The sequence below is a fragment of the Petaurus breviceps genome, unplaced genomic scaffold (assembly GCF_028583685.1).
Source record: "Petaurus breviceps papuanus isolate PSGF00001 unplaced genomic scaffold, PetGlider_PUasm1.0 90903, whole genome shotgun sequence".
Lineage (NCBI taxonomy): Eukaryota > Metazoa > Chordata > Mammalia > Diprotodontia > Petauridae > Petaurus > Petaurus breviceps.
This window is the reverse complement of record NW_027187376.1, coordinates 14,020,803-14,047,262: the sequence shown is the minus strand read 5'-3', so window position 1 is coordinate 14,047,262 and position 26,460 is coordinate 14,020,803. Positions and strand designations below refer to the sequence as shown.

The window sequence follows — 26,460 nt, the reverse complement described above, 5'->3', positions numbered from 1 at the left end:
TTCTCTCCTCTTTTTAACTCCCCTCTCCCTTTTTCTTCTCTCCCTTCCTCCTTCCCTTTCTCCCTCCCTCCTTCCCTCCCTCCCTTCCTCCCTTCTTTCCTTCCTTCCTTCCTTCCTTCCTTCCTTCCTTCCTTCCTTCCTTCCTTCCTTCCTTCCTTCCTTCCTTCCTTCCTTCCTTCCTTCCTTCCTCCCTTCTTTCCCTCCTTCCCTCTCTCTCATGGAAGAAACAACAAGCAAAACAAAATGTACAAACAAACTGCATACAGAATAAATTAGAGATAAATGGGCAGCTAGGTGGTGCAATGAATAGAGCATTGGTCTTGGAGTCAGGAGGACCTGAGTTCAAATGTAGCCTCACATACTCAATACTTACCAGCTGTGTGACCTTGGGCAAGTCACTTAACCCCAATTGCCCTGCCTTCCCCCCTCCAAAAATATTAAAAAGAGAGATAACCAACAAATGGCCAGTTTGACTGAACTATAAAGAATAGGAAGAGAAGTAATGTGCAGAAAGGCTGGAAATGTAGGCTAAAGCCATGCTGTGAAGGGGCTATAAATGCCAACCAGAGGAGTTTATATTTTATTTTATTTTTTTAAAAGCAATTGGGGTTAAGTAACTTGCTCAAGGTTACACAGCCAGGTGTTTCTGGGTGGGTGCTAAGTGTCTGAGCCCAGATTCGATCCCCAGGCCATCCCAACACTGGGGCCGGTGCTCCTACTCACTGTGCTACCTGGCTGCCCTGGAGTTTATATTTTATTGTACTAGTGATAGGGAGCCATTGAAGCTTCTTAAGCGGGATTGTAATGTGGACAAATCTATACCTTAGGAATATCAATTTGTCAGTTGAATGGAGGACAAATTGGAGAGGTAAAAGACCTAATGCAGGGGCACCTATTAGGCAGCTCTTGCAATACCATATGTGAGAAGTAGTGTGGGTATGAAGTAGAGTAGTGGCCATGTGAGGAAGGAGAAGAGGTCAGAGGTGAGTCAATCCACTATATGCTAGGCACTGCACTAAGTGCTGGGGATACAAAGAAAGACAAAGGATAATCCTTGCCCTCTACAAGCTCACAGTCTCATAGGGGAGACAACCAGCAAATGAACATGTAAGAAGAAACGATACTGGATAAATAGGAAAAAACTTAATGGAGGGAAGGTACTTGCGTTGAGGGATTGGGAAAGACTTCCTGTAGCAGGTAGGATTTTAGCTGGGGTTTGAAGGAAGCCAGGGAAATCATGTGAGGAAAGAGAGAACATTCCTGGCATGAAGAATAACCAGAGCAAAGGTCTGAAGGTGAGAGATGAGGTGTCACGTGAAAGATGTTGTAAAAGCAGAATTGACAAAAACCTGATAACAGAAGGTGGAATGTATGTGATCAGGTTCATGGTAAAAGTGTACTTATGTGATGCATCATTATTCATGGTTATGTCATGGCAGCTGTTCTAGATAACTCTTTCTCTCTCTCTCTTTTTTTTACTTTTTGGAGGTGGGAAGGCAGGGCAGTTGGGGTTAAGTGGCTTGTCCAAGGTCACATGGCTAGTAAGCGTTAAGTGTCTGAGGCCAGATTTGAACTCAGGTACTCCTGACTCCAGGGCTGGTGCTCTATTCACTGCTCCACCTAGCCACTCCAACTCTTTTTTATTTTTAATTGTAATATTTTATAATGAGCATCATTATAAATTAACATTTGTTTGAGACTTTATAGCAATAAAGCATTTTACACATTTTAAAGCATCCAGTTGTCTCAAATGTTCTGTGAAATAAGTATGGCAAGTATTATTCCTGCTTTATAAACAAGGAAGTTGAGAACCTGAGAAGTTCAATCACTTATTCAAGGCCATCAAGCAAAGGATTTGAACTTTTGTCTTTTGATCCCAAGTCTAGTGTGTTTTCTGCTACATCAGCTAGACACATACCATGTATTGAATTACATTTGTTAAGTTCATACATTTTAATGTGTGTGTATATGTGTCTAATGTCAGAAAGGGATAGCTTTGCCCCCTATGTTTTAGGAGTGTTTATCTGGTTATTGATTTAATTTTTCCTAATAGTATTTTCTGTTCTCTCTTAAGGCGTGTGATATTTCACTTTAAGAGAAGTAGCCTGAGTTACTTCGGGGGTGTTTGTTCCAAGACAAGAGGAGTTGGAGTGAATGAGGTAACGTTTGGTTAATTTATTTTAAGTGTGACTTTATCTGCATACCTGATTCCTTCTCAGCTTGAGTCCCCAAATTCCCATCCTTCACTTCCACATGCTGCTTTGCACACCTGTTACTGCATTCTGCCATGTTGTCGAGGAAAGTGGTAACATCAGGGAAGTAGAACCATAGTCTATATTAGCCTCAGCACTCCCAACATAGCCCCTCATTTCACAAAACAAAGATTTATTTAATTCCATTTGGGGCTTGACAGAATCAAACCTAAGAATGGCCTGGATTCTTTTGGATTTCCAAAGATAAAGTATTATTTTGCTTATATGTACATTAATCCTCCCCATGTCCCTTTTCTCAAGATTGTAGTAATCTGCTACTGATTCATTGTATTTTAACTTAATTTATCCAAGGGGTGTAGCTTTTCTTTCTGCCATTGAATAACACAGCATCTATTTATCATTTGTTTCCATATCCCCTCCTTTCTCCCTCTTTCTCTCTCTCTCTCTCATAAAATAAAATATCCCTTCCTTTTTCCTGTCTATCTCCATGCTTTAATTTCTAGTAACTGTACTAGTTATACAGAAAAAATCCCCAAAATAGTGGATAATAATCAGGGGGTATTCTGGCAAATATTTAACAATTGGCTCTCAAAAAATTGTATGTGCAACAAACTTTGAAGTTTTATCTACATTTTAAAACACTTTCTCCATCACTTGCTTAAGTCTAGACAGTCAACAAAACAATAAATCTAATCCTGATTTGTAGTGTTTGCTGATACTCAGGGTGTAAAATGCTCACACTGAAAATTTAACAGCCAGCTCTTTTGAACTGGTTCATTCTGGCTCCAGTACACCTCTGACAAGTGAAAACCCAAATCCTACCCTTTACCAATACCCAAAGCATGGTGGGTTGGTGTGGGATTAATTGAAGTTATCCTCTGAGCTCTCCTATTGATTGGGAGCCCATCTCAGCATGCTTATCATCTGATAACTAATTTAGTTGTAGGTTGGGTTAATATGGATTCAGTATGTCAATGGGATAGCCTTGAAGTATCTGTGCTTGAAAATTCCATGTAGGAGGATGGAAAAAGATGACCACAGGATTAGAGAAGCAATCTGCTTCTAGGGCCGTGATACAAGGGGAAAAACTTAAGTGCGTATAAAGTTCATCAATAATGTAAGGTGTCACCTACAGCATAGGACGTTGCGCTGTTGATGTGGTAACTATGAAGTAATAATAACTAGCTTTGTGCACTCTCTCAAATGTTTCCCACACACTTTCAACTCTGAAAACAGTATGGTCTTCCAATGGCAGTGGCACAAGGATTATCCCAGAGTCTGGCACAAAACCTTGGAATCCAGTGGGAGCCTTCTAGCAGAAAGCCAAGTACGTGCATGGACCATCTTTCTCACTTTTGTGCCCTATATATTTCCCTGGATAGTGGATGCACCAAATGTGTGGCAGGAAATTATTGCTTTACTCCTATTGTGTACAGATATGTAACTGAAATATTATAGTACAGGCTTTTATACAACAGGAAATTTCCAGTTTCAGCTCTCAACACATTTGTTCTTCACAATCTTCCCTTTCTAAATATAATGTAGAAATACATGTCTACACCAAGGAATGCTGTGTCCTTTTATCTCATTGTTCTCAATGTATTGGTCATTTGTTTTATGCCCTTGTAGGGCTGACCTTAACATTTTCTTAATTTTATACTCATGTTAGCACCAAATAAACATGGTCATGAACATACTATTTTCCATGAGCAGTGGAAATAAATTACATTTCCAGCAACTATTCAATTCATTGGGCCTTCAAATGTTTGAAGGGTTGTCATGTAGAAGAAGATCTGGATTTTGTATGGGTCATCCCAGAAGGCAAGGCTATGAGTGATAGGTGAAATTTTCAGAGAGATAGATTTGGACTCAATGTAAGAAGTCATTAAAATTTGAGCTATCCAAAAATGTAATGTACTGACTTGTGAGACTGGAGGTCTTTAGGCAAATGTAAGATGACTACTTGTTGGCAGCATTGTACAAGGGATTCTTATTAAGATAGGGAGTGGGCTAGATGGCCTCCAAGGTCCTTTTCAGCTCTTAGATTCTGTAATTCCATCTCTCCCTCAACAAGCAATGCTGCCATTGTAAGCAAGTGGTACCATTCAACACACTGAGTTCATTAAGTCTTGTGGGATCTTTTCATTTATTTACCTTTCACTTACTGTTTATTTTCCCCAAGATGTGCACAAATTTTCATGTAATGACAACAGTAATTACAGTAATTATTTTTTTATCCATGGTTTGTATGAACATCTCCAAAGTAATTAAGACTACCTCTCTTGCAGTGAAATGTCTAATGCCTAAAGAAAATAATAATTCTTAAAGTTGACATTTATATAGTTCTTTAAGTTTTACAGAATGCATTATCTCAGCGATGATTCTGACAGCAACCTTGTGAGGTTGGTAGGTACCAAAGGCAGTGTTTTCCCCATTTTACATACGAGAAGCTTAAAATTCAAAGAGTTTACTATTTGCCCATAGTTACACAGCTGCATACATTGAGGCAATATTTAGGATTCACTTTGTTCTTATTGTTACCTTTAAAGAAGAACATGAAATGATAGGTATCCTAGCAAAAGTTGCTTTTTGTAAAACCCTGTAGCTGACCAGCAGGTGTTGCTTAGGTTGTTTCAGGAAGTGACTGATTTGCTTATGGCTGGATTAGATGCAGGGTCAAGGCCAATGACAGCACTTTGTGTTTGGTTTGAAGAAAATTCAATGTATAACCCTCCTTCCTGAAATTTATTGTTCTTTCATGTGTTATGTGTTTAGATAGAGATTTCTCTGCAATTGAATTTGGTTTGTAAACTTTGAATTTCCTTCAATATTGGTATTTGGAAATATTTTAATAGAATTGTCTTACAGTCTGTTTTCTAGGGTATGCTCATCTTTAGTGAGAACAAAATTGTTTTTTTGATCTGTTATCTCTAACTTTACAGCAATCCATACTTGTCCTATAGAATAGAAGAGAGAAAAAATGAGATGAAAGATGTAAAATGGTAAGGGGGAGGAAAAAGATCAACTTCCTTTTGTGACCACTCTGTAAATGGGTGAACTCATGCTTTACAAGTCAGATTTATAATTATTTCAAATTTTTGTGTGATAGGAAACTTCCTAGCTTCATATTCCTCAAGTCTCTTTGAATATAGTAATTACTTCCTATCTGGTCACCTACATCGCCTATCTCAACTTTTCAGGGTAATTCTTATCTGCCTGGAATGAAGCCTATTAAAAAAGAACACTGCTCATTCAGTCTAGTGCTTCAAATCAAGTTCTCCCATTAACACTATCTCCTTTAAGCCACACAATGACACTGTGAAGCACATTGTAGGGAAAATACTGTTATTATTTTTGTTTTCTAGATGAGGAGACTGAAGGTCAGAGAAGTTCAGTAACTCCCTTCCACTTTTGTAGGAGGGGAAATACTGAATCTGGAGGCAAAGTGGATTTGTTCTGTGATATATGGCCTTTTGAACCTTCTTAGCAGGCAACTAGGGACAAAGTTCTTTTCAAAGGGTGAGAATTCATGATGAAGATGTGACTTGGCTCTTGTCTTTTGTGTTTTTCTTTTGTGATTTTTATTTCCTCTGACAAGAATGTGACTGCACGGAATCCTGGGGTGGATGCATCATGGAGGAAACAGGGTAAATAAACACTTTTGCTTAAAGTTTTACTAATTGTAAATGAATTCTTTATGCACTTGCTGGTTAAAATGTTCCACACAATGTAAGTTATTGGTTGTCACTTTAGCATAAATTGAACTTTTGCTATAATTAAGATAATCATTTTGCTAGCTAGAATTGAAAATCGTTCATTTGTGTTCTATTAATTGTTTACTGGTCAGAGTTGTAGGTACTTTTTTTTACATATTGATAGATAAAAGTGGACTTTTAATTATCTGTAAGCTTATTAATGTTAAGAATTTTTTTTAGTACACTCACAATAGATTGTAGTATTTTCTAAGGTGCCCATGACAATCAATGCTGCCATCAATTCCTATTTTAAAAGATGCTTAATAGATATATGTAGAATAATAAAAATTATACTGATGCTGCTTTTACAATCAGTAAAGATTTGGGTTTTTCTAATAAGAAAGATTTCTTTTTTTCTACATAGAGGCAGTCTGCTGTTTGGAAATACTCAGCTTAAGTAGGCTCCTTTCATTCCATAAATCCCCGAGTCTCTTTTGGATTCCTGAATACCATTGCCATATGGAGATAGATCACCCTAAGTCATTGCTGGTGCCTAGTGGAGGGATGATACAGAGGTAGCTGTTCCTCAAGGCTCTGTCCCTAGGAGAATCACCAATTCTAGAAGCCTCTTATCCTCAGTCAGAGTCCACACTCCTTTCTACTTTGATCCCCCAATGGAAGCAGTTATCATAGGAGCCTGTGTCTCCCATAGACCACCATAGCCTTCCATTTGCCTTCTCCATCAGCCCTAACCCTACACTGAAGTTCCAACTACTGTTGCCTTAAGAGGATGCCCTCAGAGGAGCCAGGCCAGGCAAGGGTATGAAGAGGGAGAAACCTTCATTGTAGGAGGTATGTATCTGTTTTAGAAGAGAATGGAGAAGACCTTTTGTTATTAGGGGCAATTTAGGCAATTAGGGGAAATTTAGCCCTTATTTGGAAATTGGAACACATTTCCCTATAGAGCTAATGTTAGGCACTATCATATTCTATCATTACTATCAATCAATCACCCACAAGCGTTTCTCATGAATCTATGTACCAGGTATTGTTTCAACTATATTTTTCTGTTTCCTATTCCTTCCCTGTCTAATCCATCCTCTACATAACTGTCAGACTGATTTCCTGAAAGTTTATATCTGACCATGTCATTTCTCTACTCAGTCCATTCTAGTGTCCCTATTGCTTCTAGGATAAAATATAATAAATATATATATGTATTATATAAGTCTTATACATATATGCATATATAGTTCATATGTGTGCATATATATTACACAAACATACAAATGGACTGTATTTATATCAGGAATGCAGGATTGTTTCAATATTAGGAAAACTATCCACATAATAAACCATATTAATAGTAAGAGCAACAAAAACCATATTATTATCTCAACAGATGCAGAAGAAGCTTTTGATACATTAGTTGTTTTCAATCATTCAGTTGTGTTCAAATCTACATGAGCCCATGAACTTTTGTCTGTGGAATTTTCTTTGCAAAGATACTGGAGTAGTTTGCCATTTCCTTCTGTAGTGTGTCCCCATTTTATTGATGAGGAACTGGAGCCGAGAGAGATTAATTGACTTTTCCAGGGTCACACAACTAGTAAGTTTCTGAGACCAGTTTTGAACTCAGATCTTCCTGGCTCCAAACCTGGTGCCCTATTCACTGGACCACCTAGCTTATAGATACAATTACCCATTTCTATGCAAATAAAAATACTAGAAAACATAGGAATGAATGTAACTTTACTTAATATGGTTAAGTAGTAGCTAACTGAAATCAAGGAATCCAATATTATACATAACAGGAAATAAATCAGAGGCCTTTCCAATAAGAATAGGGGTAAAGCATTGTCACCACTCTTTTGTATAGTGTTAGAAATGCTGTCTATTTTGTATTAAACCCTTTCACAACCCAGCATTTTTACTTACCTTCATACACTTTGTGGTTCAGTCAGACTGACCTTTTTACAATTCCTCATGCAAGACACTCCATTTACCCTCATTGCTTTTGTATTCACTGTCCTCTGTATCTACAGTGTGATCCCTCCTTATTTCTGTTGCTTAGAATTCCTAGTTTCCTTAAAAGATTCATCACAAGGGTGATCTGTTATATTAAACCTTCTTAATTTTCCCCTACCAGCTTCTAATGCCTCATCCTCCTGTCCCATCATCTTGTATACACAAACATATGTCCAGGGGTATAATGGACCCAGTTCTTGCTGGCTGATGGGAGCCAATTGTTATATTTTCCAATGTTAGCATTTATACCTAGGAAATCTCCAAATACTACAGATCAGGGCTTGATTTATTGTTTTGTTGATTTTCTAGACTTAAGAAAGTGATGGGAAAATGTTAATAATGAAAATTTAACATAAAGGTGTGGTGTGAACACATTTTTTTTCCCTGGAGAGCTGGTTGTTGATAATTTATTAGCACACTCCTGCATAAATCCACCCTTCCACACACATATAGATGTATTTATGTATGTGTATATATGTATTATGTATGTGTGTACATATAAACATGCACATATACATGTGTCTATGTACACACACATTGATACATCTGTATATGTGTATTATCTCCTTGATGGCAGGAACTGTTTCATTTTTGTCTTCTTATTCTTATCACCTAACATACTACCTTGCTCATAGCAAGTGCTTAAAAATACTTGATCAATGATTGATGGCATTATGGGTTTGAAAGTCTTTTGTGGGTTAACCTGGGAACTTAACCACCCTCTACTGGCATTGTTTCTATGACAAAGTAGATGCCTATTTCTAAATAACTAACTTCTAAAGAAAACTCTAGAAATATAACCCATACATAAATCAAATATTGTTTTTCTTTTTAAAAAGCCAACTTTCCAAACCTATCTAAATAATGATTTTTTTAAATAAAGAAAGTAATATGATTTTGTTATAATGATATGGTGTTGCTTTAGTAACACTATTAAAGCCTGAATTCCATATAATGTATATCTGCCAAGTTCAGTTCTATTCTGGTTATAAATATGCCAAAGGAATACTAGCAAATGGTCATTATTGCTTATGATCCAACTTTACCTTGTCTATATTTATAATTTACATTTCCATATCTTGGTATGACTAAACAACAAGCAATTTTATGAATAAATAATAATGAAACAACAAAGACTTTTGTTTGATGGTCCTCTGATTGTTAATATAAAATAAAAGATAAAACATGGTGTGTTATATGCTTACTAGAGGTGTTTGCCATTTTCATGGAGGAGATCTATCTCAGAATCCAAATAAATGAGGGATTCTTTACAGGTGCCCCTAGTTACTTCTGTTTACAGATGATCTACTGAAAGCATCTAGTCCCAGAACATTACAAAGCCTCTTAAATGAGGTCCATGATTACTAAAATAATTCAGCCTAAGTAATCAGAGAGCAAAGACAAGTGAATAAAAAGACACCTGCTGACCAAAGTGTAATACGCATTTGGAAGGACAACCTTTGGCTCTGGTTTATTCATATGTGTGTGTATATATATATGTATATGTATATATATGTGTATATGTATATATGTGTATGTATGTATAATTTATTTTTTAAATTAAATTAATTTTTTTGTCACATTTTAAGTTCTGAACTGTTTCCCTCCCACCTCACCTCACACTAGAGAAGGCCACCATTTCACACACACACACACACACACACACACACACTTTATTAATATATATGTATGGATGTGTGTATATATGTGGATGTATGTATATATGTAAAACAATACTATGCATACTTCTTTTTATTACTTCTTTCTCTGGAGGTGGATAGCATCTTCCTTCACAAGTCTTTTATAGTTAATTTAAATATGTATAATACTCAGAATAGCTCAGTCATTCACAGTTATTCTTTGAACAATTTTGCTGTTGCTGTATACAACATTCCCTTGGTTCCGCTATTTCCTCTTCATTATTTCATACAAGTCTTTACATGTTTTTCTAAACTCATTTTTCTTAAATTTCTTACAGAGTAGTAGTATTCCATCACAATCATATACTACAACTGGTTTAGTCATTCCCTAATTGATGGGAATCCCCTCAATTCCCAGTTCTTTGCCACCATAAAGAGAACTGCTATAAATATTTTATAACATTTATGTTCTATTCCTTTTCCGCTGATCACCTTGGGAAACAGACTTAATAGTGGAATTTCTGGGTCAAAAGGTATACACAGTTTTATAGCAATTGAGGTGTAATTCCAGATTGCTTTCCAAAATGGTTAGATCAGTTCACAGTTTCACCAACAGTGTATTAGTATCCCAACTTTTCAATATCCCCTCCAATATTGGTCATTTCTCCCCTTCTGTCATTTTAACCAATCTGATAAGTTGAGATGATACTGCAACATTTTAATTTGCATTTCTCTGGTCAATAATAACTTAGAGCATTTTTTTCACATGACCATATATAGCTTTGATTTCTTTATCCCAAAACTGCCTGGTCATATCCTTTGACCATTTATCAGTTGGGGAGTGACTCACATTCTTAGGTACATATATTTTAGAGAGAATATCTAGTCAGTGAACTTACCTGAGAACCGAAGAGACCAAAATACTTTTGGAAAATGGCATGCCACTTTTAATGACCCCAACATTCCCTTTGAAACAAAGGCTTATACTGTTGATATGCAAGTCTTTCTGGCTTTGTGTGATAACTGAGTCATAGAATACCACAGTCTCAGGGCAGCTAGGTGGCGCAGTGAATAGAGTACTGGCCCTAGAGTCAGGAGGACCTGGGTTCGGATCCGGCCTCAGACACTTAACACAAAAAGTAGCCGTGTGACCTTGGGCAAGTCATTTAACTCCAATTGCCCTCCAAAAAGCAAAAAAAAAAAAGAATACCACAGTCTTGAAGAATGAAAGTTTCAGGTCATGCAAAAACCAATATGCACATGAGAAGCATGAATGGGCTGCAACATGGGTAACTGCACAAAAGAGGCAGTGTAAAGAATTTCATCAGAGATAGAAGTATGATCTGAAAAGAGGTGGGCTGGTCATGCAGTAAGAGTTACAGATAGCTTATGTACTCCCATCCCAAACTGCTTCCCATATGCTAGGTGTACCTTCTGTGGATGATTTATGGGACAATACGGTCAAGAGTCCTACAGGGTGAGGAGGCATACACAAATTGTATTCTGCACCTATGGAGGGAGTAGTTTCATTGATGAAAGCTCAGATGTATCAAAGTATGAAGAACAGGGATGGAAAAGGTCTGGACTCCAAAGTATCTCATGTTTAGACTCTGAAATTTAGGGTACCTCAATTTCATTCTGCTTATTGGCCTAGAAATACATTTTGAGGCTTTCCTTTCACACGCTAAAATTGAAGAGAGAATTGACAACTTGTGGTTCTTCTCCCTCTTCCAGTCATCCATCATCTTCCTACTAAACTAGGATTTGAATGCTGTCCCTGAGCCCTTTCCTGTATGCAATACTATGCTGATTTCCAATATTTCAGTGAGCGTATTGCCATTCATTGAAGGTATTGGCTTTCATTATCCAGTCTGCCCCCCAGGCAGAGAATTGAGAAAATAAAATGGTTGCATTTTGGACAGCTATTTAGAAGGTATTTGTTGGTTGTTAAGTTTTTAACATAATGGGTCAAGCCCTAGATTCACTGCTGAGTGGATTGTAGATGTGACCTGGAGCCAAGATGACTCCCTCCTACAGTGGACTTTTTCTCTGGAATAACGGGCACTTGCAATTCACTAGAATTTTCTCATTTTTCTTTGCCTCTTTATGCCCTGACTCCAGGGTAGAACTCTAAGGAAAATCTCTTAAACAAAGCATAGGTATGGCTCTAAAGTCCTCCCATGAATCCTTTGAATTTCTAGATTTTATAAGTTTCACCCTGCCCACTTACCTTAGAATACTTTCTGGTGTTTTTTTGTGTGGATAGTTTACCTAATTACAGAGGGGAGCATTTGAATTATCTCGCATTATGAAAGTTATAATTTTCTTGTCTCCTCATTTTTGTGTGTGTGTGAATTATTTACCTAACTGATTCTTTATCCTTTTAGGGTATCGCATTCCCGGAAGTTCTCAAAATGCAGCATTTTGGAATATAAGGACTTTTTACAAAGAGGGGGAGGATTCTGTCTTTTTAACAGGCCAACAAAGGTCAGTCACTTCAGCTAGTACTCTCACTGTGGCTTCCTCTTATTTCCATCAAACAACAACAGACCAGTTGAAAGGCAATCTTTAAGTCACAATAGACTAATTTTTCTTTTTTCATGAGACTTTTCCATTTAGAAGACCAGTGGAATGCCATAATGATAATAATAGCTTAGAGTTCCTGAATCCCTGTTTTTTCACTTTGATGCTAAGTACAAAAGGCTTCTAATTCAGGTAGGTTAAGAATTCTGTCTCAGTGGTTTTAGGTCTAGCCTGCCCTCCTAGGCAGTTGGTTAGATGACCTAGTTAAATAGGCCTAGAAAAAGGCAGTTATGTGAAGATCATTTTTATTAGCTATGCATCCATATCATATGATTTCTTTGCTAAGATATGTTATTTATTTGCTTGACAGCTCATTGATATTGACACAATGCATAGTGTTTGGAAAATTCTGCCCCTTCTTAGCAAAGGATCTAGAAACATTCATTGACTAGAGTTGGGATCAAGGGTAGGCAATGAGGCGCAAATACTTTTTACTGTAATATTTTATGCTTGTTAAGTTTTGGGAGGGATTCAGTTGGGTTAAGTGACTTGCCAGGGGTCACATAGCTTATAAGTGTCTGAGGTCAGGTTCTCCTGACTCCAGGGCTGGTGCTCTATCCAGTACATCAACTAGATGCCCCTAATGTGCATAGTTTTAATAGAAAATTCTTCTTTCTATGTCTCATAAGTATTTTTTGTGGTGTAACATGTGACTCTAAAGCATGGGTTCTTAAATATTTTTATGTCATCGACATCATTTGACATTATGACATCGACATCTTTGACATAGGTCTCTTCACAAAATAATATTTTAACCACATTCATATGTGAAGAAAATACTAAATTTAAGTTAGTGGTTAATAAAAATAAAGATACATTTTTTTTCCCATTAAAGCTCACAAATCCTCTGAAATTTATCCAGTGATCTCTTGGGATTCTATGCACCCCAGGTCAAGAACCCTTGTACCAGAGGGTCAAAGCCTCTGTAATAAAGTAACACACAAATGGAAAATATTTCCAAATGTCTCTTGGGATGCACAGATGCTTTGTCTGGGCTTTGAGCTAACCCCTTACATTGTAAACCTCAAATTTTGTTTTTTAAGATGGTCCCATGTAGGAAACTCAAATATTTCATGATATTATTTTCTACAAATTGATTGAGCAAGAAAATAATTTCATCATTCAAAAAAAAAATAAGTAGTTATTGTAGAGAGCTGACAGAATCATTTATCACCACACCAGTAATTCAATAGTCTTACTGCATCTAGGATGCCAGTCTGATCCTTGATATCAGCATAAGGTCACCATGAAATTGGGAGGAAATTTTCAAATAACCTTGAATCATTAAACTGTTGCCTGCCTTCTTTGATGGCAACCTTAGTAAAGACCTATGTAGAAGAGAAATCTGGTAGTTACATGGTCTAGAATGGGGGTGAAATCAGTGATAATGAATAACGGATGAACTAGCAATGTTTTCTCTTTCTAATGCACGTAATGGTTAATGTAACACAAATGGATAATTTATCAACTTTGCAGTTCTCTCAATAATAGAAAGAGTTATCATTTAGAAAGAAGAATTCTAAGAATCATCAGAACTTTGCAATCCCCTAAACTTTTAATTGTTTGGGAAAGGCATGGTTTTTAAATTACCGTTTCCTTTCTAGAGTTGCCTGGAATCAAAAAGGAAAAAAAAAAATCCGGATAATCTAGCACCTTGATAAAAGACTTGTCATTTTTAAAAAATGATAAAATAATTATTTTTTTAAAAATACACCATGTAATTTGTTTAATCTTTAGAATAAAATGCTGTGGTGTTTATTACTATATAATACATATTTCATTACATCAAGGATTAGTTCCCCTTTCTTTTCTACTTGGTGCATATAACATACATGCATGCATACCTAAGACTAGCTATATATACAACATGTTGAATATTCTGGGAACCTTCAATGCTGCTTAGCTGATTTGATACAGTCATCCTGATCCACATTTGGGGTAAGTTGCTATAGGCACTGAACCCAGAATAAATCATCTGTAGTTGATTTCCCTCGGCTCTTCTCTGATGGGGTTTCTTCCATCCAGCTCTTATGACACCACAGGTTAGGGAAGGCAGGGGGAATGATTGTTCCAGTCTAGTATAGTGGTACTGAGTTAGGTTGCTGTAGCTACCAACTGTTGTTCCACCTAAGTGAGCTAGAGCCATATTTTGATAACTGTGACATTTATCTATTCCTGGAAATGGTGAGAAGGATAGAAATGATTTAGCTAAATGGAAGGGAACCTTCTCTTGGGGAATTCTGTGCTACCTGCCCTAAACATAGATCTCATTAGCTAGTCCAGCACTGTGATCATATTCCTGTATTAGAATACAATGCCATAGGAAAACTGGGGTTGGAGTCAGGAAGACTTGTGTTCAAATCCTGACACAGACACTTAACTAGTTCTATCATATGACATCTCTTGATCTTAGTTATCTGCTTTGTAAAATGAGAGAGTTGGACTTGGTGGTCTCTGATGTCCCTTACAACTTTAAATCTCTAATCCTAGGAAAAGTTCGTTAATCTAACTAGTACAGCCTTGCTCTAGATTTGTTTTATTATCTATTTATTTTGCCATGGAGAGCAAGGCCATAGTCCCAAACCTGCTAGTTTAATTATTCCTGGATTTGGATTATCTAAATCATAGTTTCCTTCCTTTGGCATAGATCAATGGAAGATCATTGTATATATAGTTCTTTCAGACATTTTTCATGTTTAATTCAGGTAATTTCAATTACCATTGGTGGGGGGGAAGAGGGTATTTTATCATGACTTCCTCAAGGTTTGTTTAGATTCACTTAATTTGTGCCCACTGCACATGCCAGTGACCAAGTACGTTGATCTTCCATTTTCTCTGTCATGAGCTGTCAACCATCAAAGGCTTATCTGATTGCTATTAGCACTGGTTTTTTTGGTTCTCCTGGCAAAATAGAAGACCAATCTGTGCGCTCTCTCTCTCTCTCTCTCTCTGACAGCGTATCTCTTTATGAAACAATTCAAATGCCAAGGCTGCTCTCTGCGGTCCAATAGGTCACCTTGCTTGGAATATTTTCGCCATGATGTTGCCAACACACAGCACCAATGGAGTGGCATGAGATATATTTGAGGGCAATGTTACTTGATAACTGACTGGCAGATTCTATTGACTTGTTAGGGTGTTTACTTTTCTTTGATATTAATTTCTTGTGATCACATATTAAATTCCCCTTATCACCAATGTCTCTTAGTTGTTTGAAGCCACCGAATGTGGAAATGGCTATGTGGAAGCAGGAGAAGAATGTGATTGCGGTTTCCATGTGGTAAGCATTTTAGACCTTTAAAAACTTCCTTCTAGTCCAGACCCTGAAAAAACAAATACAAGGCAGAATCCTACTACTTGTCAATAGCTTCATTACCTTGTTTTTGTAACCACACTCTTCAAGATTAACCTTAGCCCAAATGTATTTAGAAGATCGATAGTTATTTATATAGAGTCTATTGTTGAGTAAATACTTATTTGAAAAAATAGAACGGATTCTTTGTGATCCATTTTCTTGTTTCTTTTTAAGACCTTTTTGATCTTTGGTTATGTGAATGTAGACCATGAAATATTGTCTGTCTGTCCCGTCCTTTTCCTATTCACTTCTAGAGTCTTCTGGATTAGATGGCCTCTGAGATTCCTTCTAGCTCCAAATTTATACATTGTTGTTAATTCTCTTTCAGGCAAACAAGCATTTATTAAGCACCTACTTGTACTAGACACTTGGGATACAAAGTTCCTTGAGAATCTCTGCCGTCAAAGAACTTTTATTTCCAAATACTTGTTTGCCGTTGCATAGATAGTGACCTTATTTGGAGCCACCTTGGTGAAGATCATTGGGGAAATACTAAAGGGACAAGTTATCTAGAGCAGAGCTTTTTGAAGCGCTGATAGGGGTTGCGAGTGGAAAAAGTTTTAGAAGCCCTGATTTAGAGTGAAAGACTCCTTGATCCTTTACATGAAGTATTTTTTCTTAGGAATGCTATGGCGTATGCTGCAAGAAATGCTCACTTTCAAATGGAGCACATTGCAGCGATGGACCCTGTTGTAACAGCACAACTTGTCTTGTGAGTTATTCTAATACATGTTCATCCTTCTTTTAACTCCTGAACTAGATAAGCAACCCAAAGCATATTTAACTGTGTGAGAGAAATAATACTTGTGCAAGAGTTTGTCATAGATATTTTTGGTGGTCACTGCATTTAGCAGCCTTAAAAATACATTTTTTTTTTGTTTTCCAAATAAGGGCATCAAAGACACTTGGAAACACTTAACCTTGTAGTTCCAAGGAGAAGGAGTCCCCCCCTACCTTTTGCTTTCCCTGCCTGTCTGAGCACTATTCAGCTCTGGGAACACAGTATTATGAAGGTTAATTTCCCAGCATGAGTAGAGGAAACCTTGACTCTTCTAGCTTAAAAGTGCTATCTGAAAGCTGCCTCAGTATGGATAGGAAGCTGTAACACTCCCCATGGCTAATAGATATTGCTATTCCCTTCATACCTCTGTTTCCCAGCTGGGCTGCCTTCCCTGTTGTGCTAACAGGTAACAATTCAGCTGAATGGAGGAATAAGTGTTCCATAAAACCAAATGAATAGCGAAGCAAAAATGGATACAAACCCAGGATTAAATTTTATTTTGTGCATCCACAAGAGGAAACATGAATGTCTTTCTTCATTGAACTATAATAAAATATTAGGTAAACTTAATGAAGATGAATATTTATATATACATACATATGCACACATGTGTAAATATGTATGTGTATATAGTCACATGCATATGTATACGTACACATATATGTATGTGTGTATGTATGTTATACCAAATATAAGTAAATTATAGGGAAGTAGTTTTTGACAAAACATGAGGAAGAACTTACTAATAATTATAGCTGTTTAACAATGGAATGAGATGCTCTGTTATCTTGGTGTTCATTTAAAATAATGATCATGTCAAATTAGTTTTTGAAACCTGAACATGTTACTTTTTTGCTGATGATTCATAGGCAAGCAAAGTGGGTGGCAGCTGGCTTACATCCATTTGATATCTACCTCATGACTCATGTTGGTTGTTTGGTGGAAGTCATGACTTAGAAGAGAGACATTTTCAACTTAAAGAATAGGAAGACTATTGGAATTCTCAAATAACTGATTTTATGCTTAACTAACAAACCTTAATTTCTAGTTTCAGCCCCGAGGGTATAACTGTCGAGAAGGAGTGAATGACTGTGACATTACTGAAACCTGCACTGGAGACTCTGGCCAGGTACAATGAAATGTGACCATCCATTTCCCAGTTTGGATGTATCTACTTAGGAATTCATTTTTAAAAAGCATTCGGCAATGAATATTTCTGTAGAGTTATTTCTGTTTTTCTCCCCTGATTTATCCTCCCTTTCCTATAATACCATATTGTAATGTGGTTTGCCTGAGTAAATTCTGAGTTTTGTTGTATATAAAAACTAGGGAAAGCTAGTGACAGACAAGAAAGTTTCTATTTTTTCCCTTGAGGAATAAGGCTTTTGTGCTCTGTCATAATCTAATCCTTATATTTCTGCATTCATTTTGGGGATGATTTATTGATAGTATCAGCACTTGTGATTTATAGCCAATTGTCCTGGCTCTCCTCTCCTGGCACCCCTAGATTCTGGGGTGTGAGTTAGCCACATGTAGAACATTTCCCAGTTATCCAGGTTGTACATATGGAAAGTACATGGAAATATGGTCAATTGGACCAGTTGGCAAATGTAGTGATGTTAAAATAGATTCCCTGGTAAATATATTCATTGGCCAAATTTAAATAAACATATTCAGATTATTCTTAATGTGACTTAGACATTTCCATCGTCTACCATTTAGGTATATTACTAGGTTTATTTTTTACATTGTTCTTCTGATATGTTGACATGTTGTAGGCATTACTGGGTATTGCATTTCATTTGAAAGACTGTTATAATGGATAGATTATTGGAGCTGGAGTCAGGAAGTCCTGGGTTCATCCTGCCTCTGACACTGATTCTGTGACCATAGGCAAGTCATTTAACTTCCCTATGCTTCAGTTTATTGATTTATAAAGTGGAGAATAAAATAATGTCAATTGTACCTAGCCCACTGAGTTGTTGTAAGGTTTTCCTGAGATAATGCACATAAATTGCTTTGTAAAGTTCAATGCATTATTTAAATAATTACTATTGAAAATTCCTAGGAACTACATAATAGACTATATCGTGCTTAAATTATATGGAATCGATAACTTACATCTTGAAATTATCTTTCTCAGCCTTTTGAAAAATTTAAGTGTTCTAATGAAGATTTCGGGCTTTAATTTTTGAAGCATCATTGATTAGACTTGAAATACTTTTAACATGCACATTCAATGGCTAACATATATGAATTATCCTGTTACATAAATGCTTCTTGCTCATTCAAAGGTGTTTTTTTCAAATCCCAATTGAGTAAATAGGGTTAGTGTGGCACAGTAAAAAACAAACAGTGGTTTTGGAGTCTGATGACCAGGGATTGATTCGTTCTTCTTATGCTAGTATTATGACCTTGGACAAGTCACTAAGTCATTCTGGGCCTCTGTTTTCAACTCTTTAAGATGAGTAACTTAGTCTAAAGAACCTCTAAGGTCCTTTACAACTCTAAATTTATAAGAGGCATAGTGGATAGAGCAGCAGACTTGTAGTTAGGGAGTACTGAGTTGAAATCCAACATCAGGCACTTGACCCTGGGCAAGTCACAACTAATTAGCTTCAGTTTCATCTGTAAAATGAGAAATCCAGACTATTTGTTGTCTGAGGTCCTGTTTAGCATAAAAGTCTATGATCCTAAGCTGAGAATTGCTTTGCTTAAAGTTGGTTTCTTAATGGTATTAGGTTGCCAGGAGGTAATGTGGTCTGGTGATAAGCTGCTTGATTTGGAATAAAAGGGCCTGTGTTTGAATCCTTCTTTTGCTAATTGCTCCCTCTTAGACCTCGGTAAAGTCACCTAATTTCTCTATGGTTTAGTTCTTCATCTTTGAAATGAGAGAGGTATACTGGAAAAACTTACATGAACTGATGCTGAATGAAGTGAGCAGAAACAGGAAAACACTGTACATAGTAACAGCCACGTTATGCAATGACTAACTTTGATAGACTTAACTCTTCTCAGCAATTCAAGATCTAAGACAATTCCAAAAGACTGGTAGAATGCAACATCCAGAGAAAGAACTGTGAAGTCCGAGTATAGATCAAAGCATACTGTTTTCTCTCTCTTTTTTTGGTTCTGATTCTTCTTTTACAATATGACTAATGTGGAAATATATTTAATGTGATTGTACAGGTATAGCCTATATCAGATTGCATGTCATCTTGGGGAGGGGGAATGGAAGAAAGGGGGAAAAATTTGGAACTCAAAATCTTTTAACAGTGAATGTTGAAAGCTAAAAAGAAATTTAAAAAAAAGAAATGAGAGAGGCATACTAGATGGCTTCTGAAGTCCCTTCATACTCAATCTATGAGTATCCTGAGTGGACCAAACAAGAGTGGTATGGCGTAGAAGTTGTTAAAAAAATAAAGCCTCCTCTTCTCAGACAGTCATTGTCTATTGTGCATGTGACCTCCCTGATTATTTCACTGAGGTATCATACTTGATCAGAGGAGTAAGTCTCAAAGCGAAAATATTTATGGACAATTCAGCAAATTAGCCATGCTGTCCAGTTGACTTGATGTTGACATATTTATGAAAACTGATAGAAATTCTTTCCACCATAGTTTATGGGAGATTCAGTAAAAAAATGTGTGATCAGGAGAAATAGCCTATGTGAATATAACATGTGGATGTTATCACAGATTTATTGTTGTTCTTCCTTCATTCTTGAAGAAGACCAATGATATCATGAGGGTGATATCTTGACTTGTATGTGAATTGAATGTGAGTGGGGCAGAGCTTTGCAAAGTCCTCAGCCTCACTCTCTCCTCCCGTCATTGAAGTATAGTGGTAAGACAAAGATCAAGACGACTGGTGAAGGTCCCAGATGCAGTAGGTGACCTTGGCCTTTCTAAATTAAGGTCTCCCTGCAGTTTGTCTGAGGCCATGCTCATTCAGTGACTTGAAGGGGTGGCTAAGAGTTGAGATAAAAGATGTACAAATTTACCACCACAAAGATATCAGTTTGGGAGAGGAAGACCCTCATAGTTTCTAGCCAGAACAGAAAACAATTGCTGTTTACACTCATTCCCAGCCTTCAAAACCTAACCAGGAGCCCCAGAGGCTTTGGTTGGGGCTATTATTGGCCATTCAGTGAAAGCCACAGTGATTTGGGTTTAAAGGCTCAGTCCAGTATCTCAATTTGAAACACAATGGAAAGCCTATCTTTTCAGAGCTATATTTCAAGAAATCAAAACTGCACAGGATAAAAAACAAATTGTCCTAGCCTTTTGAAAAAAAAAATGAGAAGGAAGAGGAGGAGGCGAAGGCGAAGAAGGAGAAGAGGAAGAAGATGAAACAATAATGATGATGATAATAATAGTAGCATTCCTCAATTTCTGCTTAAATTGGCAGGTTGAGTCCCCACAGGACAGCTGCCATTACTCCCAGATAACATGGTAAAGAGAATTAATATAAAACATTCTTCAATGAACCTGGTTCACTCCTTCCCACAAACATACACAGCATTCACAGGAGGAGCAAGCTTAAACTTAGACCATAAAAGCAGTGAGGCACACATGTAAGAAATATGTCTGACAAAGTTTAACAGATTTAGGGCTAGAAGGGACCATCTCTTTTGGACAGATAAGGAAACTAAAGCCAAGAGAGGGTAAGTGACTTTTCAGCATGTAGCACGCAGTGCTACAAAATACTTGTTAGCTATCTAACTTCACAGTGTCACATGGCTATTGAATGTCTGAGGCAGAATTTCAGTTCAGGTCTTCTTGACTTCCAATCCAGAACTTCTTCTGTTTGTTTCAGTTAGATTTCTAAAACATAAGGTTTGCTTTAGAGTCCTTTAGATGTTCTGCTTAAATAGGCAGCATAGCCCATTTAAAACAGGAAAATGTAAACATTATTGCATTAATTACAGTCTTTTTTTTTTTAGTGGATTGTCATGTAAATCATAATATGCCTCCAAGGAAGGCATTATCTAGTCTCCTTCATGAAGTTATTCTACTGATTATCAATCTGCATTTAATAACTAAGTATGAACTAACAATGAATTAAGTGTAAATTGTCTCCCAAGTGACTTTGAGAATTTGTTGCTGTGACATATTGACCACACTTCACAAATCTGGCAAATTAATTGTAGACTGATATGCTGGCTCTGGGATGACACATCCTACCCCCACCCCTCCTACCTCTACTGTATTCTTCTCCTGTCTAACTTTTGGAATTTTTGTTGTTTCTTCTTTTTTTCTGGGGGAGGAGAGGTCCCTACCTGATATTTTATCGTACAGGAAACTGTCCCTCCCCCAATACAAAACTGCAATTTGTCTTAGAGAGTTCCCTGGTGGAACTGAGAGTTTGTAATTTACCCATGATTTCCTACAGAACATGTGGCATGTTATTAGGTCATGTCTGACTCTTTGTGACCCCATTTGGGATTTCCTTCACTAAGATACTGGAGTAGTTTGTTGTTTCCTTCTCCAGCTCATTTTATAAATGAAAAAAAAACTGAGGTAAAAAGGTTTAAGTGACTTGTCCAGGGTCACAGAGTTAGTAAGTGTTTGAGGCCATATTTGAATTATGGGAGATGACTCTTTCTGACTCCAGACTCTATCAACTGTGCCCTAGATGCCCCCCCCCCCCCATGTGCCATGGACAGACCTTAAATTTATATGGAATTTTAAGATTTACCTTCTATCTATTCTATCAAGATGACTTTCTCACTCTCTGTTCATTTGGGTTGTTTTAATTCTGGAATGAGTGAAAAGTTTATTTTGGTTGATTAATGCACTCCTGATACTATTATCCAAGAATAGATGCCAGTGAAAAAGACCCACTGGCCATTGCTGCATTTTTAATAGACATGGTGTAGTCAGCTAGGGTTTATTCCTGAAATTCACAAATGAAAATATCTGTTACAGGAAGTTGCTCATTAGGGAAAAGAAATATTCCAGAAGGCTTATGAGTAATTGAATGTTCTTGTAGACAAATGGCCAGAAACATCGATACGCAGTTTGATAACTCTACTTAAAGTATGCAAAATGCAGTGATTTCACCTTGATTTGGATAATTTTGGTGTGAATTGTCACATTTGCTCATTTAATAGCAGAGAAGCATAGATTTGCTCCCTTTAATAGGTTTCATCCTGAGTCTTAGTGCTATGGAAGGGCTTCAATTTGGAATTTCTCAGCTTTTATGCATGGTAAATCAAATAAGAATTCAGAAAAACCTCTTCTCAGCCCCACCCATTCCAGCAATGTTCTGGGTGAACAGATTAGAAAAATGAAATGTATTTTAAAAAAATGTTTCATAAAATGGTTCTGCTAAAGAAAATAGCCATACTCCTCAGGCTCAGTTATTATAATAATGATGCAGTCTTTGGGGAAATGAGGGCAATAATAGCACAGCACTCATTTTGAATTAGAAGGCAGAAAACAGGGTAGTTCTTCTTTTATAAAAAAAGCAACATGTAAGTATAGAACTACTGCTCAGGGACTGTTTACAGGATGCCCAGAGAAGTAGTCCCATAAGTAGGATACAAACTTGGTTTTTTCACTGTGCTGAAATTTTTCTAGAATAGGCCCTGTCAATATGTACTCTGGAATTAATAATCTGACCTATTTTCTGAACGGTCATTTTTCAACAATCATGCTTTTAAAACTGTAACTAAATAAATTCAATTTCTTATGATAGTGTAGCAGATAGGTTTGACTTCTCAGAATCAGAGCAGTGTGTTTCAAGGCCCACTCCTGATGCATGCATCCTATGTGACCCTAGGCAAGTAATTTAATCTTCTGTGCCATCAGCAATTTTTTAAAACTTTAAATTTCAGGGTAGTTACAGCTCTGAGATGATAGAAGGAATTTGCTTAGAAAGAGCTTCCTACAATGATAAAAGCACAGGTCAGGGATTGCCCTAAACCCAAATTGCTTACCATATAAAAGTATATAACTACTTTTTACCCTTTTCAAAACAAATCTATTATATTTTAAAATCATTTTATATTCATGAGTTAAAAAAAAACAACTTTAATACATAACATGTATTATTTCTAACTTCTAGTTATAACATTACTCTTGTTGCCTTCTCCTTGACTTTTCAATATTGTGCTTGATATATTTAAAAATTGTTTTTCAAAATCTATGATGCATTACTCACTGCAAATTCTTTAATTTATATACAGTTGCAATATTTACTAATAAGGTTGTGTTTTACAGTGCCCACCTAATCTTCATAAACAAGATGGATATTCTTGCAATTCCAACCAGGTATTCCAAGTTTTACAAATTTTAACATAATTTTGCATGTTATACACAAAATTTTGCATGTTATACACAAAATTTTGCATGAGATATGCAACATATAGTTTACATAATTTTTGTCACTCGTGTCTTTTGCAGACAGGGAGCAAGTCAAACAATTTACTGTCATAGTAATAGTCTAACTTAAATATTGCAATATTAAATATCTTGCCTTTAATTTTATTGAAAACTCACCCTTTTAAGATTGGACAAAGGAAGATTAGTGAAGAGATGACTAGAAATTGGATTATTGCTGTGTGAATATTTTAAAGTATTTTTGGCAAACATTTCTACAAAGCAATAGTCTGCAGGGACTAGAAGGATTATAACCTCAAGAGATCTCTTCTATCCCACTTTAAGTAACCTAAGGAAGAGGAGAATTTATAATTTTTTAATCTCTGGAAAAAAAGTTTCTTCAATATTAGGAATGCACTGTTAAGAAAATCTTAGGATTAAGCCTATTTCCTCTTGTATGAAAACAGAATAGCTAGGCACAACTAGTCTCTTCATAAGAGCCTTCATAGACCATTGCAAATACCTCCAGATGGGGACATTTATATGGATGCTGAACAAACAAAGATGATTGAGTGGTCAGTCATGTAGCAAGAGAACCAGGAACAAGTAGTTTCACAAAAACCTAGAGAGATGAGAAATCCAGGAGGGAGAGGGTGGGCAACAATGTCAAATGTAAGTCTATAGGATGATAAGAATGAGGACAGACAAAAAAACCCCATCAGATCATCTCAATGTTCTTTTCATCTTTCCTTAAAAGTCTAGGGTAATCATCTTTTTGATTCTTATGAAACTTCTTAAAATTCTTTGCATGTCTCCTGAGTTGTAGAACTTAGAATTATATATAGTAATCTAGCAAAATTCTGGCCACTGAAGAGTTTAAGCCAAATAAGCCCAGACCAATTCATGAGGTCATTTCTGGTTCTTACCTGCTATGTGGACAGGATAAGTACTTAATTTAAAAACTAGTGTCACATGGCCCACTCATGATCAATTGGTTTTTCCTATATTATTTTTCTTCAATACTTAAAAAAGCCCCACAACCTAGTACTTTCATTGTACTTTTGTGCTTCCTTTCCTTTCCTGGGTGTGCTATCAATGAATATAATTTTGTTAGTTTCTGACTTTTTCTCTAATTCACCACCTTGAATATTGCATAGCTGTGTATTTTCCTTCCTTCCTTCTTTCATTCAATTAATATGTTTTATAATGTCATTGTATAAATTATTTTGCATTAGTTCATATGAATCTTCCCAGGTTTATTTAGAAACATTTTTTCATAATTTCTTTTAGAAAACCCATTTATATAGTATTTTATTTTCCCCAATTATCTGTAAAAGCAATTTTTAACATTCATTTTTTAAGATTTTGAGTTCCACATTTTTCCCTCCTTCCCTTCCCCCATTAAGAAAGCAAACAATTTGATATAGATTATACATGAGCAGTCATGCAAAACAGATTTCTATATTAGTCATGTTGTGAAAGAGAACAGAACCAAAAAAAAACCAAGAAAAATAAAGAAAGTTTAAAAAGTGTGCTTTAATCTTCATTCAGACTCATCAATTCTTTCTCTGAAGATGATAGCATTCTTCATAAGTTCTTCTGAATTGTATTGGATCATTGTATTGCTGAGAATAACTAAGTCATTTACAAATGATCATTATACAATATTGCTGTTGCTGTTTACAATGTTCTCCTGGTTCTGCTCATTTTACTTTGTATTAGTTCATGTAAGTCTTTCCAGGTTTTTATGAAAACATCTTGCTCATCATTTATAGCGCAGTAGTATTCCATCAAAATCATATACCACATTTTTTTCAGCCATTCTCCAATTGATGGGCATCCCCTCAATTTCCAATTCTTTGCCATTACTAAAAGAGCTGCTAAAATATATTTATACATATATGTCCTTTTAAAAGAAATCTCTTTGAGATACAGACCTAGTAGCAGTGTTTTTGGGTCAGAGACTATGCACTGTTTGGGCATAGTTCAAAGTAATCTCAAGAATGATTGAATCAATTCACAACTCCACCAACAGTGCATTAGTGTCTCAATTTTCCCACATATCTTCCAACTTTGTCATTTTCATTTTCTGTCATATTAACTAATTTAGTAGGTGAAGGGTGGAACTTCAAAGTTGTTTTAATTTGCATTTTTCTAATCAATAGTTATTTAAAACATTATATATTATTATAGATTGCTTTATTACTTCATCTGAAAACTCTCTCTTTGTAACCTTTGACCATTTATCAACTGAGGAAATGGCTCTTATGTTTTTTTAAATTTTATGCAATTTGCTGTATATTTGAGAAATGCAGCCTTTATTAGAGAAACTTGCTGTAATTCCCCTCCCCCACAGTTATGATTCCTGTATATTTTTCTCCATTTTGTTTCCCTCCTGTTTATTTCTTTCTCTCTCCATTTAACCTGCCCATCCTCAAAAGTGTTTTCCTTCTGATTCCTGCCTCCCCTAATCTGTCCTCCTTTCTATCAGCATCTCTGTTCTTTTACCCCCTTCCCTGATGACTTTCCTGTAGGATGATATAGATTTCTATTACCAACTGAGTGTATGTTATTCTAGCTTTGAGCAAATTCTGATGCGAGTAAGGTTCAAGTGCTCCTCACACCACCTCCTTCATCTTCCTTCCAATATCAAAGCTCTTTTTTTGCCTCTTTTATAATTTGCCCAATTCTACCTCTCCTTTCCCCTTCTCTCACTGCATTCCTCTTTCTCACCCCTTAATTTTATCTTTTAGGTTCCAATACATCATATTTAACTCAAACCCACACCTTCTGTCTATACATACTCCTTTCTATTGTCAGGTTCTTTTTTGTTGTTTGCT

General features: G+C 36.3%; 1 protein-coding gene across 3 annotated transcripts in view; it reads left to right on the top strand.

Moving 5' to 3' along the window:
• ADAM23 (ADAM metallopeptidase domain 23) overlaps window positions 1–26,460 on the top strand; it is a 253,104-nt gene that overhangs the window by 180,924 nt on the left and 45,720 nt on the right. For all 3 annotated transcript variants that reach the window (XM_069075296.1, XM_069075295.1, XM_069075297.1), the window contains exons 12-19: window positions 2,075–2,159; window positions 3,450–3,540; window positions 5,812–5,860; window positions 11,964–12,063; window positions 15,368–15,439; window positions 16,137–16,226; window positions 17,344–17,424; window positions 23,522–23,572. In XM_069075296.1, the coding sequence (XP_068931397.1) occupies window positions 2,075–2,159; window positions 3,450–3,540; window positions 5,812–5,860; window positions 11,964–12,063; window positions 15,368–15,439; window positions 16,137–16,226; window positions 17,344–17,424; window positions 23,522–23,572 (619 nt within the window). The remainder of the gene's footprint in view (window positions 1–2,074; window positions 2,160–3,449; window positions 3,541–5,811; window positions 5,861–11,963; window positions 12,064–15,367; window positions 15,440–16,136; window positions 16,227–17,343; window positions 17,425–23,521; window positions 23,573–26,460) is intronic.